This window comes from Pygoscelis adeliae, unplaced genomic scaffold (assembly GCF_000699105.1).
Source record: "Pygoscelis adeliae isolate BGI_AS28 unplaced genomic scaffold, ASM69910v1 Scaffold257, whole genome shotgun sequence".
NCBI classification, from domain to species: domain Eukaryota; kingdom Metazoa; phylum Chordata; class Aves; order Sphenisciformes; family Spheniscidae; genus Pygoscelis; species Pygoscelis adeliae.
This window is the reverse complement of record NW_008825215.1, coordinates 605855-607058: the sequence shown is the minus strand read 5'-3', so window position 1 is coordinate 607058 and position 1204 is coordinate 605855. Positions and strand designations below refer to the sequence as shown.

General features: G+C 48.9%; 1 protein-coding gene across 1 annotated transcript in view; it reads left to right on the top strand.

The window, feature by feature from the left end:
- TOP1MT (topoisomerase (DNA) I, mitochondrial) overlaps nucleotides 1-1204 on the top strand; it is a 12837-nt gene that overhangs the window by 9625 nt on the left and 2008 nt on the right. Inside the window, exon 10 of the mRNA XM_009329143.1 lies at nucleotides 436-563. Coding sequence (XP_009327418.1) covers nucleotides 436-563 — 128 coding nt within the window. The remainder of the gene's footprint in view (nucleotides 1-435; nucleotides 564-1204) is intronic.

The following is a 1204-nucleotide window of genomic DNA, read 5'->3' as shown; positions in this document are numbered from 1 at the left end:
GCGATAGGACGAGAGGAAATGGCCTCCAGTTGCGCCAGGGGAGGTTTAGATTGGACATGAGGAAAAATTTCTTCACCAAAAGTGCTGTCAGGCATTGGACCAGGCTGCCCAGGGAAGTGGTTGAGTCACCATCCCTGGAAGTATTTAAAAGACGGGTAGATGTTGCGCTTAGGGACATGGTTTAGTGGGCATGGTGGTGTTGGGCTGACGGTTGGACTCGATCTTAGAGGTCTTTTCCAACCTTAATGATTCTATGAGTGATGGGGCACAGTATCAGATTCAGTGATGCTCAAGTGTCCTTCACCAATTTCCACAACCAGTATTGCTCTCCCCTGAGAAAGGATGGGAAAGGCAAACAACTTGTTGTTCTGGTCTGTTCCCTGTCTTCCCCAGCTCCCAGAAAGGAGACATAATGATGCTTCCATTTCTTTCCAGCTGAAGACAATGTTGCAGGAAAGCTCCTCTCCTACAACCGAGCTAACCGAGCTGTGGCCATCCTGTGCAACCATCAGAGGTCTACACCGAAAACCTTTGAGAAGTCGATGCAAAACCTCCAGACCAAAGTGAGACAGACCAACCTGAGAGCCCCCAGACCTGACCTCACCTCTTATCTTTTTTGGGGGGGCGGGATGGGGAGAGGGTGAATAACCCGATGCCTAAAGAGATCGCATTGATCAAGCGTGGCAGGGAATAAACCAGGAATAGTGGTTTTCAATCAGTACAGAGACATCAGCAACCCAGGGGTGGAGAGGCATGGGGAAAGCTCAAATGCTGGATGAAGCATACTTGGCACAGAGTTTGTTTTTCATGGCTTTGTGTCTTCAAACCAAGCTGGGTACCTTTTGCGATGGCACAGCTTCGACACAGTTTATTCAGGACCAGGGAAATTGGTTTTCCTGTCTGGCTGTTTGCGGGAGGACCAGCAAAAATTTCATGGGTCTGCCATGGAAATACCTCAAACTACCACTTTTAATTGTTCTCAGCTTTTGTTCACACTCTACTGGTGAGCTTGGGACTTTGCAGTGGGCTCGGGCAGTTGCACAAGATGAACAGATAAAAGCTGCAAATGTTTCTGGCATCAGTACTGTGAGGAACTTTTGCAAGACGCTAAGAAATGCTTGAGCTCCAGCAGGTGCTGTAGGGGCGAGTTGTTGGGACTGGAGCAGGGCTGGTGAGAAATTGAGGAGTGGTGTGGCAAACGAAA